Source organism: Manis javanica, chromosome 3 (assembly GCF_040802235.1).
Source record: "Manis javanica isolate MJ-LG chromosome 3, MJ_LKY, whole genome shotgun sequence".
Lineage (NCBI taxonomy): Eukaryota > Metazoa > Chordata > Mammalia > Pholidota > Manidae > Manis > Manis javanica.
This window is the reverse complement of record NC_133158.1, coordinates 14,135,703-14,150,356: the sequence shown is the minus strand read 5'-3', so window position 1 is coordinate 14,150,356 and position 14,654 is coordinate 14,135,703. Positions and strand designations below refer to the sequence as shown.

General features: G+C 45.9%; 1 protein-coding gene across 3 annotated transcripts in view; it reads left to right on the top strand.

Moving 5' to 3' along the window:
• The first annotated feature begins 7,637 nt into the window (after positions 1–7,637).
• LRIG1 (leucine rich repeats and immunoglobulin like domains 1) overlaps positions 7,638–14,654 on the top strand; it is a 99,157-nt gene continuing 92,140 nt past the window's right edge. For all 3 annotated transcript variants that reach the window (XM_073230869.1, XM_073230868.1, XM_037019101.2), the window contains exon 1: positions 7,638–8,522. In XM_073230869.1, the coding sequence (XP_073086970.1) occupies positions 8,308–8,522 (215 nt within the window). In that variant the 5' untranslated portion in view covers positions 7,638–8,307. The remainder of the gene's footprint in view (positions 8,523–14,654) is intronic.

Here is a 14,654-nt window from a genome sequence, read left to right as displayed (position 1 = left end):
GGTTCCATTAAGGTGGCTCGCTCGTCCACATTTGCTCAGCCCTTCCCTGTATTGGTGCTGGAAGTCATGTGCCCTGGGGAGCCTCACAGTCCTGGGCAAACCTTGGTGGTTGGTTACCCTGGATCTACTTCCAGGGTGGTGACTTTGAGGCCATCTTATCCCTTCTCCGGATCTATAAAATGAGTTTAGACTAGATGGGTGGTTCTCAAACGTCACCATGTGTGAAAACGTCCTGCTGTTAAAACATGGAATGCGGGGCCCCACCCCAAAACTGCGGATCCATCAGGCATGGGTGGGGCCTGCACCACTGTGCTGGACGGACATGAAGGTCCCTTGACTCCTAATGGTCTGGCATTTCTGTGACTGCTTGTAGTCTTTACAGAAAAATAAGGTCCACAAAACCCTTCACTTATGCAATCCAATCACATATTCATTCAACACTATTTACAGAACACCTGCTGTTTGCCAGGCACCATTCTAGGTGCAGGGGATCTAGCAGTCAACAGAACCCTAAGATTCTAAGCTCCCTGATGGCAGGGAATCAGCTAACTTGCCTTTGTGACCTGCCCTGCCCTGCCCCTTCCACATGCCCTGCACTTAACCGGGATGTGTGCAAGATAACGCATAAGGAAGAGAAACTATGCCTTGCAGACCTGAACGGCAAGCATACAGCTTTTGGATAGGTGAGCTGGTCTGTTCCCAAGAAATATAGCCCACACCACCCTCACCCCCTACCAATCTCACACCCTCCAAATCCATGTCTCAATATCCATCTCATAGCTGGGATTCCATTTTTTGAGATGCATCCATTTCTCTTATTAAAATTGGGTAAACTCTTTAAGCCTTATCTGCTATTTTCAGAAAGAATGTAGTAGGATTTCAATTATTTTATCCTTTCAATCGGTTATTTCATCTTGGCTGCCAGCTACATGGGAGAACACACCTTTTATGAATAAACAGATGCTCTGCATTTCTCTCATTCCTATTTCCATGAGAGGGGGAAGGAAGCTCATTTTGTGGCCTGCTAAAGAGCCAGAATGTTTATTACCCCGTAAGTGTTGTTCAACTGCAGTAGCCAGTTGGTATGTTCACATTCAGTCAAGGGCCCTGACCAACAACACATCAGGAAGATCAACTGATAACACTGTGTTTTGTTTTGTTTTGTTTTTGACCTTCCTAATGAGAGGTCTATTTGATTAGACTTTAAAGAAAACCTACTCATGTTTTATTGAATGGCCACTTAGCCACACTTGTTTCCCTTATCTGTGGCTACATAACAGATCACCCCAAAATGTAGTGGCTTAAAACAAGGTCCCTTTTCATTGGCCAAAGATGGCCACCATTTTGCAGGTCAAGAATTTGGGTAAAGCTCAGTGGGAATGGCTTCTCTCTGCCCATTCGGTTCACCCATGCAGTAGGCATTTAGCTGGTGGCTGCACAGGGCTCAGAGGTCCAGAATGGCTTCACTCTCACGTCTGGGGTAATGGCAGTGGCTGTTGGCTGACCTGCTTAGTTTCCTTCCACACGGCCTCTCTCTCCTCATGGTCTCTTCTCGGCCAGCGCCTTTATGGCTAGGAGAACAGCAGGGACTTCTCTCCATGGCAGCTCAGCATAGGAGGAAGGTGGGAGTCGAAGCTGTCAGGCTCAGAACTGGTGCACTGCCACTTCTACCACATTCTGTTGGTCAAAGTGAGTGACAAGGCCCTCCCAGATTCTAGGAGGAAGGGGATGTACACATGTACTTCTTGATGGAAGCAGTTACTGGTGACCATCTTTGCACCCAGTTAGTCCATATACTTGCCTTCTTTAAGTCTTAGGGCAATTTAAAAGAACTTAAAATGCAACTTAAAAGAAGAACAGTGTTTTTATGCAGGGGTAGGTGGGTCTGGTGACAAGACGACACCTTGTCTTTGATTTATAGCATCTAAGTCCAAGAAGAGTGTCAGAACTCCCCCAGGAAATAGGGATATTTAAATGATTATCTAAAGAATGTAACTCATGGATGAGAATGACAGTGAAAAGTGTATAATATATGTCTGTCTGTATGTTTATAATACATTTGAAATGTGTCAAAAACCCAACTGTCCTTTTGGAAACAAATATAACAGTCCATGAAATTCTCAAATGCTTCTAATTATTCTGAATGCATCTCAAAGAAAAATAGAGTTGAACAGCATGAGAGGATTTTACCAAAATCTCATGGGCAGCAGATGTTTTGAAAGCTCTTCAGTTAAGGGGCAATAATGCCAACCACATGCTTGCCTATATTTTTGAATTATTTTATTAAGAGCTTGTGAAAATATGGAAAATGTAAACACACACACGCACATAAAAATATGTAAAGTGCAAAGAGTAGGGTCTATCCTCATGACAGCGATGGGGGAGACAGGGACAGGAGGCGCGCCTGTGGGATGTATATGGTGTCCTGGTATTCCTTAATCTTTAAATCGGTAAAGAAATCAGCTGGAGACCTTGCTAAAAGGCAGACTCTGGTCCAGTGGGTCTGGGGTCAGAGCTGACATTCATATTTCTAAAAAAAAAGTTCAAGGGGCTGGTGATGCTGCAGGTGCATGGATTCCGAAAGCCGAGCTTGCGTGCAGTGGGGGTGGGGGATGCTTGGTAGGTCTCCTTCCTTGGGGAGCAGGCTGGGCCCGGGCAGCAGATGTCGCCTCTGTGCCTGCAACTGTGCTAGACAACAGTAGTACCAAGTCAGAGGAAAAACTGGGGCTCTGAACTTAATGAGCTGTCAGTACAGAAGTAGAGAGAGACATGAGATAATCCAAATAGAGAATAGGCGTGCTGGTTTGACCGTTCGCACAGGCTTTGGGTGCCTGAGTCCACACCTAGCTAGGGTCTGGCTTGGGTAAGTGGACTGACCCGAGTCTTAGTATGTTCATCTGTAAAATGATCTTCGGGTGCCTACCTCATTGAATTCGTATGTGATTTTGGTGAAATTTAGTCAGAAGGTGAAATAATGCCTAGCGCATAAGTGCTCTGTAATTATTAACCATTTTTGTTGTATAAATGCTACTACTGTGTGTAGTGGGCAAAAAGGCCAATATATTTACTTGAAAATGGTTAGCTTATTAATCATAGAGGAAATTCCGGGATGCTATTAGCAAGTGTGGAAAAGGAAAGAAATTATGTCCATTCCCACAATGTCCTTGAGAAGCAAGCATCGTGACACATCTCTTAATGGTGTATACTGAATGTAAAGGGTATGTGACGCTGGTTGAGATGGAACTTTGACCTAAGGTTCTATTCATTCCTGATCCTGTGTGACCTTGACACTATCATTTAAACTTAGCTTTCTCATCTACAAAGTGTAAACAACAACTGTCACATATTCAAAGTTTATGAGGCTCAAATGTCTTAATGGATCTTTGGTGTCCACAGAGCTGGCTTGGAATCTTGGCCTTGTCACTTATTAGCTTTGTGTGGCCTTGAGCATTTTCTCAACTTCTACCTCAATGAAAAAAGGGTTATAAAGCAGTCAGTCAAGTGACAGCCGCATAGCAAGTGCTATTGTTATGACGTGACATTGCTTTGAAAAATATAAGGTTTATGACCTCATGAGAATTATTTATTATAAGTTATGAAAAATGTGCTGTTCTTTATACACATTGAAGTGATGCCCCTAAGTTGCTGGCAGAAAGACACAAACTTTAATTTTCTGGCCCCTCCTCTTCCACCAGCTGCTCCAGGTGACGACCGGAAAGGCAGCAGATTCAGGGTAAGAGGCGAGTCCCTGGTGATGATATTAGTCCTTCCCTTCGTCATCACAGCCAAGAGGCTGCTTCTTACACTTACCGTGACTCTAGAATCTCAGAAATTTGAAATGCTCATAGCTTTCATAAAAAAATATTTTTATCCTTTCAGTGAACCAGTTAAAACTGCAGATTCTCAAAGCCAGGCCAAGTGTGCGGTTCTGATTTGTATTAGAAGGTGGACCCTTTACTAGAAGGTGGACCCTAATAGTTTGGGGCCCCTAGTTGATGCTGTTATGTAACAGAGGCCAGGCCAGGGACCTGTGCAAGGTCAGACTTGAGCTGTAGATGTCAGCCATTCTTGCTGCAGAAATGTAGCAACTACAGCTCAGCATTCTTAATGCCAACGGGGCATTAACCCATATTCCCATAGCCAGAGATTGCACTGTACAATATGCCTCTTCCCACCGCCACCAAAGAAAAATGTTGAAATGGGGGACAGAGAAATGTCAAAATTGTCTCTTTTTCTACTCCATCCCTGGACTCATTTGCTTCCTATCTTACATTCCCCACCAATCCATCTCCTTGACAAGATTATTGTGAGGAAGGAGTTAATGAGTACACAGCTTTATTTTCCTTCGAAGAGAGATACAAAACAGACTCAAAGCAGGGCTGTCATCACCCTGCAAGTCTTCAGGGGCTTTACAGGTAATTATTAACCCTTTGTGGCTTTCTTGGTAGAAAACTTCTCCTGAAAGCACTTAATAAGATTTTCCATCTATAGTGTGTGTGTGTGTGTGTGTGTGTGTGTGTGTATACATATATATAAACTCAATATTTTTTGTAGTTAAAATTCGGTAGCACCTTAAAATAGCCTTAGATATATGTAGTGCTGAGAGGTTTATAAAGCCCCGTGAGTCCTATACAAAATGGATCCTTCCTCAACTGTGTGAGCTCTCAGATCGGAAGTACCATTATCCTTGTTTTCCATTTGCGAAAACAGAGGATTAAAGACAGGAAATGACTGGGCAAAGGTTTCATGGGTTATAAGACCTGGCTAGCATCCAGGTCTTCTGAATGCTGCCCGGGTGCTCTTCTAATGTCCTGAACATAATGTAACGTTATCTTCTAACAGAAAGAACTTCTCAATCTCAGTATCCCATAAAATCACCAATTATCAACACCTAGAATGGTAACAAACTGCCCCAATTCAGTCCCTTGGAATTGAGTTAAAAAAAAAGAAAAAAAATCCTTGTGATCAACCTGCTTCCTTGTAATTTTTGTCGTTTGCTCCTGTTCTCTCTTGGTGATTTCAGGCTATTTGAATTTTGGGTTCCTCTCTTTCAGTGGGTGTACGATGACTAACTGTTAGAGCTTCTGTATTCAAGAGAGACCTGCAGTGATTCTCTGGGGATTTGATTTCATACTGGCCTTGGTGTCTGGTCTCTGGTAGATTAAAACAATCTGGAAAACCTAAAATGCCTGGATTACCCGTTCAAGGCATAAGTAACTATTTTAAATTGTGAAGATGACAGTGGAGGAAACTGAGGACCTAGATTGTCCATTGTCGCTCTGTGCTGAATGAACTGACTTGTTCTTTTATAATCAGGGACATAGCTCTCTTAGAAACTTGCTGCTGTTGTTCAGGTCTCCCGATCTTAGGTTGTAGCGAAGATGAATTTTCTCCTGAGCAAAACATTGCTGCTCTCCAAGTCCACACTCTCCTTTCCATCCCAAGCAGGTTGCTAGTATGTGGGCAGACTTCCATACATGGTATGGAAAGCAGACATGACTTCATGCTCTGCCGTAGACAAGAGGACTTGCCAAAGCTCAGGCGCCCAGTCCCCCCAAGTATTCCTCCGTTTTGGAATCCTCTCTGACTTTGTGGTAGCCAGACCACAGGGGATGCTGTAGATTTGTGGGCACTCCCTTACCTTGCAGATTCTCAGGTCCCATCCTCCAGAAGTCTAGTGTCCTGCAAGAGCACCGCATAGGTGTGCCCCCAAGCATTTGGAAAACATTTGACAATCAATATCCATTTTACAATACTTGTAATAGAACACTCTGAAAGATAATTTTAGATTAATGAGCATAATTTCTTTTTGCTGCCTATGTGGATCCATTTTGGGTGTGGCAAGGAGAATATGACTGTTTCGTTTAAGGAAATGTTTATGGATATTCTGCATGAAATTACTGTTTCCTGGTCTTTGGTCTTGAAAAGTTTAAGAAACACTAACATAGAGGATTTCATAAATATGGGGTCCTTTAAATTCTATTCCTCTGCATATTATTATATCAAAAGACATTAAAACAATGGGATGGATTTCTTCTTGTCCAAGTGGATGGTATACATTTATGTGGATTACAAATGAGATATGAAAGCTGGTTAAAGCCCTGGGTAGGATGGGTCAGGTGCAGCATTTTTATGATAATATTTCTTGGGACTTATATTTGGGTCGATTCACACACATGTTTGAACATTACTTTGGGCATCAGTGCTGAGATCATGTAAAAAAAAAGATAAAGAAAAATGAGGCACCGTCATCTGATATCATTATGATTAGAAGAAGGTAGAAGAGAGAAGAAGATGACTAGCAACCACTTGGGCAAGCCCAAAACCAATTTTGGTTAAAGAAAAGAGGTGCTCTAATGGCTAAGGTAAATATCTCAATTAAAGAAAACCCTTTAGAGTGTGTCAGAAATGGAATGAAATCCTTTTTATTTTTTTTTGCTTTTTCCTCCTGACAAACAGCTTCTCTCTGTTTCCACAAAATACAACTGAAATTTTATTTGCTAAAGCAAATGTTTTTCAACAGACTTAACTTGCTTAATTTTCCTGACAATGTGTGCAGTTACATCAGAAACTTGCCTGCTCTTGGGAAGGCAATAAGACACCAGCCATCCAAATCGCCCAGAGGGGCAGCTATGTATTACTGTGCTAACATTTCCCCTTCTTACAGTGTGTGTGTGTGAGTGTGTGTGTGTGTGTGTGTATGTGTGTGTTCACCTGGCTCTTGCCTTACTGTTTGGATGCACTGTCTTAACCATGGCTACTATGTTTGGTCCTGTGAGAGCCAAAGTTATAAGCTTTGTAACAATTATTCTTTCTTTTTACTGTCTCAGGAGCACTCTATGTCTTCTTTAAAATTGGTTTAAGAAGGCTCTGATTTAAACAAACAAAGCAACCCCTTTATCAGAGGCTGGAGCATTTCAAAGGTATCCTTCAGTAGACTAGAGCGCGGGTAGGGGGTGGGCGTGTGTGCACCTTTGGGACTTGGTTTCTGAAGTACACGTTTTGGTAATCAAGGACACACCGCTGGATTTGAGAGGTCGAGAACAAATCAGGGGCAGAAATGAGCTCCAGGCTGTACGAAGAGAAAGGCTGCCACCCCTAATGAAATAACGAAAGATGCCCTAATGAGTAGGAAATTGGTGATATTTTAAATCTGTGTCTGTTCCTATGGGCACCTGGAAAATGGGTGCCTATTTGCTCTCAATTCCCGGCCCTATTTGCAGCCTGGAGAGAAGGGAAAAACCGTGGGCCTAGATTTTGTCAAAGCGGGGGCATTACCCCCTCAATCCACTCTCTGTCCGCCCCTGGACCCCGAGAGCATGTATTTCCTCCTTCCCAAAGTCCGCACCCGGATTCTCCGACAGTCAGCACTTCCCCTTTAAGAGTCGGCGGACCTCTCTCCATCTCTGCTTCTATGTCCCCGCCCTTCACACCTTGGGTGGGAAAGAGTGTGGGGCGAACGGCCGTGGAGGCGGGAGGGGCGGGATCGTGGCGAGCGCCCCAATCGCCGTCCAGGCTTGACGTCATGAGCCCTGACAGCCAATGAGCAGCATGCGGGGGCGTGGCGGGCGCAGTTGCAAAGCATCCAACGTGGGCCGGCAGGAGGCCGCGGGACTGCGAGCCCAGGGGGTGTGTGAGGGCGAGCGGCCGGGGGCGGGGCCTCGGGGACCCTCCGGGGCTGGGCCGCTGGGAGGCGTGAGGCTCACGGCTGATTGTTCGGTCGCGAGGGCGGCCGGGCTCTGGCTGCGCAGGGGAGCCGTGCGGAGCCCGGAACTGCGCGCGCGTTCTCTGCCTACGGCGCTGGGACGGCGGGCGCACGGGGCCCGCGGAGCAGTGCACCGTCCGGCCCGTGTTCTGCAGCTGGACGCCCCGAGGCGAGAGGAAGATGCCTTCGGACGCAGGGCTCAGGCTGCGAAGCTGAGCGCCTTCGTCACAGCGGCGGCAGCACTGCCCTCGGGCGGCGGCGGCACTTGGCGCGCGCGGGGGTCAGCAGCCGGCCCGGATCGCGGCAGAAGGACGAGCGCCGGCCGCGCAACTCTTGCCCGCGTCCGTGCGTTTCGTAGCGAGCACGGGCGGGTCGCCCCGGATGGGCGCGCGGCTTGCGGCTCCTTCCTGGCGCTGCGGAGCGGCCCGGGCACCGGGGGCCCGCTGAGCGCCGGAGGCGCCGCCGCGAAGAGGACTTGTGCCAGCGGCCATGCCTCGGCGCGGAGCCTAGTGCCGAGTGGAGCCCCGCGGGCCCGCCTGCGCCTGCGGCCGACCGGGACCTCGCAGCTCGGCACCCGGAGTTCGCGGCGCGCTCCAGACAAGATGGCGCGGCCGGTCCGGGGAGCGTTCGGGACCCCGCGCCGCCCGCCTGGGCTTTTTTGGCTGCTGGTGCTGGTGCTGTGGCTGGAGCTGGCGACGGCTGCGGCTCCGCGCTCGCCGTGCGCCGCCGCCTGCACTTGCGCCGGGGACTCGCTGGACTGCGGCGGGCGCGGGTTAGCGGCGCTGCCCGGGGACCTGCCGGCCTGGACGCGGAGCCTGTGAGTGCTGCTCTTGCCCTGCGCTCGGGGCGCTGTCACCTGGGGACGGGCGGCGGGGTCGCTGACCCAGGAAGGGGGTGCGGATGGAGGGTGCATGTGTAGGACCGTGTCTGCACCGGGACCTGTTAGCGTGGGAGCGTAGGGGTGAGAGCGTACCTGCGGGTCCAGAGGGAGAGGGCGTGCGTGAGAAGAGACAAGAGTGTGTCTTGTGGGGGTCCGGAGGTGAGCGAGCATGGGTCGTGGGGGTCTGGAGGTGAAGAGCCGTGGGCCATGAGGGCGCTCTGGGAGCGAGTGAGTGGGAGTCTGGAGGTGAGAACGTGAGTGAAGAGTCTGCAGTGAGGGTGTTTGTGGTTGTCTGGGTGGAGAGTGGGAAACTTCTGGAGAGGAGAGCGTGAGCAGGTCTGCCTGGCGGGTCTGGAGTCTGTTTCTTTTTTCTTCTCCTGTAACCGAACTTTGGTGCCTGAGCTCCTAGGCTTTGCAGTGGGTAATGAATGAAGGTGGCTCTTGGGTCACGTCTTCCATTTGCATTATTAGTGGGAGTGTGTGTGCAGCCGCTGCCTCATCCCCCAGGACCAATGTGGCTTGACTTAGTTCTGGCCAAGGTAGAAGGCAGCCTTCCTCGGAGGATCCCTGAAGTAGGGAACCTTGAAGAGTTGCTGGCGATCTGTGACTCCTGGGATTTTGTCCTTTTCCTCCTGGTTGGCATTTTAGTGAATTGCGTTACAACCCTTTCCTGTCTGTTCCCTAGGGTCCCGGTTTGGGTTTGGTGATCCAGTGGGGTGGAGGCCACGTTGGAGCGTTTCTCCTCTGTAAGTGGTGCAAATCAGTTTTGGAGTAGTGCTCCTTCGGGAGAGAGTGCCAGACACTTGGTTGATTACAGCAGGGTCTGCTTCACCTAAAAGAGGATCTTTTCTGTGCTGTCAGGATTTTGGCCTAATCAGGACTTAGAGGACACTTCTTGCAGGAGGTTTGGCAGGAAAAAAAATACGTTAGAGTTCATCAAACATAATACCTTTTTTTCGGTAACTTAAAATCTGGTCTATGAGTCTAAATCCTATCCAGTTATTGGTAATTAGCATCTCTGCAGAACTTCTGTTGTCTTCCAGAAAAGCCCTGGCTTGAATAATCTGCTTTTCAGTTGAATAATTGGACATCTTTCCCAGAACATACAGAAGAAACACAGTAGTAATCTCAGTAAAAGAGGAACAAAACTGGTGACACAAGTTTTAACCAGCACCTATGGTTTGATCTAAGAAAATGTGGTCTGGGTATCTGGGTGCTATGCGGGGAAAGAAGAGAAGTTTGTTATTTTCTAATGTAAAGATTCTCAGAAAATGGGGCACAGATCTTTTAACTTGGACCATGTACACATTGCTTAATGATCAAGCACTGTGGAATTCTGAAGCAGGTGCCTTGAGTTATGGTTAGAATTTCTCCGCAGTGTTCCGCTGCTTCAGTGGCATTCACCAATTTAGTGAAAACCAGTGGTCATAGTGTGGGTTTAACACAGGCTGTGGCTGTGTTAAAGTAATGGGAGATAGAGCCCAGCATTGCCATTAGGTAGTATCTGATTTACTTGGGGCAGGCCGGGCTATTGTTTTTTCTTTACATGCTCTTAAGGTAGTTTAAAAAATAAAATAAAATCACGTGGGCAGAATCAGAGTGACTTCTTAAGTGTCCACCTGTTGGAAGAGTGACTACCAGTGCCACATGTCAGTGACATTGTGGGGAAGGCACTGAGTTCAGAAGTGGTGACTTCGCAGAGAGGACAGGGTGTCCTCCCATTTGCACTTTCCTATGGTCATAAGATCTACTTTGTCCCTAAATTTGTGGGCCAAGACTCCTCGTCATTTTTTGGGGGGCTTTCTGTTGCTTAGCAGTGATGTTTCACATGGTATACATACCTTTAAAATTACAGCCTTTGCTCTTTACTCTCACATTTGATGAACAAATACCAAACTGGGTATTTGAGCTTCAGTGACTTAATTATACTGATTAGGGTGTTAACTGATGAGATTTTAAGATGTGAATAGTGTGACTTCCGATTAGTATGTGGCAATAATGGTGTTTGCTCAGTACAAAATTGTGAAGTTCTGTTTTTGTCTTTTTTGATTAAAGAGAAATCAAGCAAATGTATGTTCCCTCTGACACACACACCAGATTTTTCCGTTTATGATATTAGTCTTACTCTGAATTTTCCATCAGGATATTTGTAGGGTTTATATTCCTGGCTGCATTGAGCAAGACTTTAGGAAAGAAAGTCTCAATATATAATATAATAGGATAAAATATATTGTGGTTTCACCAGGTTTACACCTTCTGAGTCCATTGTGTCTAGAAAATGCTTTGGGCTAGTTTATAACCCCACCAGCTAGATTTACTGCAGGTGGTTCAAACAATTTCAGGCCACGGGTTTACCTATGGCTTTCTGGGCTTTTTTTTTTTTTCCTTTTGTAAACAATGCATCTAATTTTGGAGCTGCTCCTAGGCCTAGTACAAAGAAAGTAAAACTTCTCAAGTGAATTTAAATGCAGTTTGAATAGAAAAAAATGAAATGGCACTGGTAGAGGGGAAAATATGTTCATTCCTAGGACCTGAGGATAACTTAATTCAGCACAACAACCTATAGTTACAGTAGTGAAGCCATAACTGAGTCTGCCATCCCATTATGTAGGTGACACTGGCACAGTCCAAGTGGCACATTCATAAATCACACCAAGCACTGCCAAGCCTTGGCATTCCAACTTCCCAGAACTTTAGAAGCAGTTGAACTTCTTAGAACTCAGATGTTTGCTTCCTTGACATTATTTTTGAGAGCATGGCTTCAGAAGCTGTTTAAGAAGTCTTAATGCAGTTTACCTTAGACTCTTTTTCTGTGGCATAAAGTTGAGCACAATAGCTAGCTTAAACATTTGACGAGCTCAATTTTGGCCTAATAGGATTGTAATAGAAGGGGAGTAGGCCCTGGAAGAAGGACAAACCTCGATTCTCATGCTCAATGTATAGGGGAGACAACATGGCATTCAGAAGCAAGAACCTTCACTAACAGACCCCAAGTGTGGGTATACGGAGCCACACTAAGAGGAATGGATGGATTTGGGTCTCTGTATTCTGGCTCCTTATGGGTTTGCAGGACCAAACCCCAGCGGCTTAAATCTAACCTTTGTTGGCTTGGGTCCCTAAGTGGTGCTTATGATTACATTAGAAAATAAACCGGGGTGGCCATTGTAGTTGTGAAGCAAAGAGAGCCTTTGTCTTTCAAATTTTACAGCTGTGCTGGAAGGCCCAGGTGTACAGGGTGTTGTGAATTAAGGGTTTGAAAAATACTTCCTATCCTGTTTATGCAAATTAGATTAAAGTGCAGATGACCAAATCGTTCCAGAATCTAAGATTCTTGTGTGTGTGTGTGTTTCGTTTCTTTCTTTCCTTCCTCTTCTTGTCTTTTTTTCTTTTTAGAAGTAAGTTATTGTCTGGATTGTCCTGAACTCTTCCCCTCTGCACATTTTCCTCTGTGTCTCTGTATCACTTAGGAAGGGTCATTCAGACCTTGAGCATCTTCTTGTTTCTTGGGATGGGCAAAGGGGTGTTTGGAATAGGGAGGCTTTTAAATAGGGGGTCATGGCAGAGAGAACATCTGGAAAGTGCCAGTGCTTTTATAGTTTTGGGGAGTTTGTGCTCAGAGTTCTTTTCTTTGCAACAAGTGTCAGAAGGCTGGTCTCACTTCTTTTCCCCCTCATGATGAGCGTGTTTGTTAGGGGTTCTCTGACATCTTTTTTGAATAAGGGGAAGTCTCTGGCAAATAAAATTAGTTGCCTTGAGAGGAAGGCCCACTATTTAAGTCCCTCTAATAGAAATTATGGCTGTTAAATCTAATTTTTGAGTACTGTGAAATTAGGAAGTGCCCAGAGGGCCCCGCTCTACCCGCCAACTCGAGGCCCAGTATAATTGAGCTGAGCTGGTACAGTGTCCCCTTACCTGTAGGCTATAGTGGAGATGTTCTTGGCCCTTTTTTCAAGAGGCTGTTTTAAAAAGAAGTGTGTTCATTTCTTTCCATAATTACATTTGGTCACTAGATTTCACAAACTTTGGACTGTATTGTCAGCAGTAATTCTTCATCTCCAAAAAGATGAAGACAGTTCAGTGCAGTGTATTGAGAGCGGCTTCCTAGTGGATGTCCTGATGTCCAGAGCTCAGGCGCCCCCCTTCTGCTCCTCTTGGCTGAAGGGTTCTGCCCCTGCAGTGTTAATTCCTTTGCCTGGGTAGCATGCAGGGATGGCCTCTGGTTGACCTTTCTCTCCCTGAGACACGGTGCTCACAATGAAAGGGCTTCCCTTCCCTGATCTGCAGAAGTGTCTCCTTGGTGCAAAGTCTTTTCAGCATCCTTTCTTTCAGGGTGAACAGGAATGTGAGACAGCCACCAGGGTTTTGTGTGATTTAACAATGCACCTGGCCCAGTTTTGTGCACCTGCTGAAGCCCTGAAGGGCTGTTAGCTGGGGAAGAATATTGCTTAAAATATGCTGTGTTTATTTTAAAAGTGACATCCATAGGAGAAGGAAATGTAGAAAAGGCATTCACTGAATTGAAAGTTGCTGTAAATAATAAGGGATGTTGGTTGCACTAGAGTCCTTTTTTTCTTCCATTTGTTTAAAACTCAAAGGGATTCCTCTGACTTACCCCATACGTTGAAGGACTTTAAGTTTCATGAGCAACCCTAATTTTCAACTTTTGAATGAGCTTGGTGACATTTACTCACTGGGGACCATCCCCCTCCTCAGCGTCTGCCATTTGAAACCCTGGGGGTCTTTTAAAAGCTAACAGGACTCTGGGCTGTGTTAATATTCAGAGCTGTTTACAATGGATGCAGTTTCAAAGGCTGAAGGCATTGTCTTGACACAGAAGGGAGGAGGGGTGGAAGAAAAATTCCCAGGCAGAGGAAGGGAAATATCTAAAAATCCCCAATGTTCCCTGGCCTGTGGGAAATCAGGGACCGTTAGTGGGGTTTTTATGACTTAACCATGTCATTGAGCCTGTGGGATCCATTCCATGTACCTCATGGCTTTGGTTCATGTTGTGTATCAGTAATGTAATTGTCTTCCGCTTTTCTTTCAAGTTATAGTGTGGGAATCAGTGGTAAACGCAGATCTGTTCTTATCCTCCCCCGTGTGAAGAAGTAGGACTTTGAAAAACCAGAGGTTAGAATGTTCACAATAATTTACTCTGAGAAGCTGCGATTATATATATATTTAAATATAACTGCAGGGTTTAGAATAGCAGCAGAACAGACTGACCAGTTAATTGACCAGTTCCATGAGGGGGGTGCAGTTGAGAAATTTTCTCCTGAAGAACTTGGTTTGTGACTGTTGTTGTCATTAAGCAAAATGAATAGATAAATCAAGACTGGAAGGTGAAAAAAAAGTTGTGGTTAGTCTGTGGTCTAATTGGAAGCCGCCAATTTACACCCCCTCCTTTTTTTTTGGAAGGGGTATGCTTAAGAATTTTCCTTAGCCAAAGGTTTTTTGCTTTATATGTGTCTATGCTATTATGTTTTAATAATTTAAGACTTGATATGTGGTTTCTATCCAAGTACTTTATGCCTAGTCTTCTGAAACACAGGCTGTAAACGCTTCTTCTCATAAAAGTGACATTATTTGTCTTTAAAGCTGGTTTTCCATTTCCCTGTGTGTCATGCTTTTCGTGTCCTGCCTTCAGTTTTTCTCTGTCTTCTAAACAGGCATTTACCGTCCAGCTGTATCCCGGGTCTTCGGTTGGGTTGTTGATGGGGACAAAGTAGGGTGAGCGTAAAGCTTGCTTCCGCTTTGCTCTGTTGCCCATGCAGATGCCCTCATCCCTGGTGATCAAACCCAGCGCACACCGTTCACTAGAGAATAGTGATGAAGACAGTCAAGATTATTTCTAGGGTCCATTCCTGGGCGCATCACCCCATGACTACATGTGTGATTTGGAGCAAACCTATTTCCTTCATTTCTAAAAAGGGGATCATAGTACTCTGTCTTAGAGCTGCTGTGAAGGCAAAGTTAGATGACACATGTCTTCAGCCTAGTCCCTCACTGTGGGTCAGTCAACTTGCTCATCCAGAGTGCAGTGCCAAGGTTAAGGCCTCCGTAGCTCAG